The sequence below is a fragment of the Callospermophilus lateralis genome, chromosome 1, assembly GCF_048772815.1.
Source record: "Callospermophilus lateralis isolate mCalLat2 chromosome 1, mCalLat2.hap1, whole genome shotgun sequence".
Lineage (NCBI taxonomy): Eukaryota > Metazoa > Chordata > Mammalia > Rodentia > Sciuridae > Callospermophilus > Callospermophilus lateralis.
In genome coordinates, this window is record NC_135305.1 from 212834806 (window position 1) to 212836740 (window position 1935).

Sequence of the window (1935 nt, forward strand, 5' to 3'; positions counted from 1 at the left end):
GATCTTGACATTTGTCATTTGAGATTATTTCTAAAAATATATCTTATGGGATAAATGAGAATTTTCAAGTATTTCTCATCCAAAGTGGGAATAATTTGGGGCAAGCATGGAAATGACAAGGGAAAGGGTTGGATTTCATAGTGATCACAGTGTGCAATAAAGTGAAAGGTGTAGTGGGATTGTATGTCAAAGTTGAAATCAAATGAATGGAAACTCTGCATTAATGTATAAGGACCAAGTCCTGCTTCCACCTTCCTGTGAAGAATCCCGGATTCTGCTTCTGAGGCTCTGAGCCATGCAATCATGGGCACTTATTCAGTCTCAGCACAATTAACACTTTTATCTTCCTGTGCCACAGAGTGTTCTCAGAGCACTCTTGATGTCCTTGTTCCTCAGACTATAGATGAAGGGGTTCAGCATGGGGGTGACCACAGTGTACATCACTGAAGCGGTTGCAATGGAGTGTGAGTTTTGAGTCACAGCAGAACTGAGGTACACACCTAGGCTTGTGCCATAAAATAAGGAGACCACAGAGAGGTGAGACGCACAGGTGGAGAAGGCTTTGTATTTGCCCTGAGCTGATGAGATTGCACGGATGGAGGACACTATCTTGCAGTAAGAGTAAAGGATGCCAGTGAGGGGGCCAACAGCCAGCAAGAAAGAAGCAATATATATCACCACCTCATTGAGAAAGGTGTCAGAGCAGGCATGCTGAATCACCTGGTTAAGTTCACAGAAAAAGTGTGGGATTTCCAAGTCTGTGCAGAAGGACAGCCGCAATACCATTAAGCTTTGTAACAGTGCATATGAGACAGTCACAACCCAGGACACCAGAACTAGCAATCCACAGAGCCTGCGGTTCATGATGACTATGTAGTGCAGGGGGTGACAGATGGCCACAAGCCGGTCGTAGGCCATCACAGTCAAAAGAAAGTCATCCAACCCACCAAAGAGTATAAAAAAATGAATCTGTGTGATGCAGCCTGCGTAGGTGATGGCCTTGCTCTGTGTCTGGATGTTCACCAGCATCTTGGGGATGATGGTGGAGGTGAAGCAGATGTCCACAAAGGACAGGTTGGAGAGGAAGAAGTACATGGGCGTGTGCAGGTGGGAATCTGCGATGGTGGCCAGGATGATGAGCAGGTTCCCCAGCACAGTGACCAGGTACATGGTCAGGAAAAGGCCAAAGAGGAAGGGCTGCAGTTCCAGGTTCTCTGAAAGTCCCAGAAGAAGGAATTCTAAACCTTGAGTACCATTCCCTGGTTCCATATGCATGTGACTACCAGAAATGAGAAAAAGAGCATAATGAATTTTTAGAGACAGGCAATACTTACAACATTGAAATGAAACAATACATATTTGGCTATAAAAAATTAATTTTAGTGATGGTGTATAACTCATGTTAGAGTGGCTGCTTAACATATGCAATGCCCTGGATACCATCCATATACCTCAAAAAAGAAAAAAAGCCGAGGGAAATAATGAAACTATCTTCTATGGAACATGTGTGGCTCTTGCCCCTAAGGGATCCTGTGCAACCTCTGATGAGGAATTCCTGTTTCATTCTCAAGGTTTCACTAGGAAGTCATGCATTTCAGAATTCTAAAGAGAAAGTTATTCAGGCCGTGAGAAGTATAAATTAGCACCCCTCATGAGCACTTTTGTTGTTTCTGTGTCTTGGCTACAGTAAATTGTGCATCAGTCAATGTGGAAGGCCAGATTTCTTTAAAATACCCATTTCATTTTCTTTGGCCATATACCCAGTAGTAGGATTGCTGCCTCAAGTGATAACTGTATTTTAAATTTTGTGGATTCTCCATATTGATTTCCATAATGGCTTCATTATCTTGCATTCCCGCCAACTCTAAGTCAGGATTCCTTTTTTACTCCACATACTCACTGGCCCTTGATATCCTTGGTCTTTTTGATAATAGC

At 43.2% G+C, this 1935-nt stretch overlaps 1 protein-coding gene across 1 annotated transcript; it reads right to left on the reverse strand.

Moving 5' to 3' along the window:
- Positions 1 to 339: 339 nt before the first annotated feature.
- On the reverse strand, positions 340 to 1269 carry LOC143400143 (olfactory receptor 7A10-like). The gene has a single exon (XM_076857461.1). It carries the CDS (start codon positions 1267 to 1269, stop codon positions 340 to 342), a length of 930 nt encoding a protein of 309 aa, XP_076713576.1.
- Between the last annotated feature and the right edge of the window lie 666 nt (positions 1270 to 1935).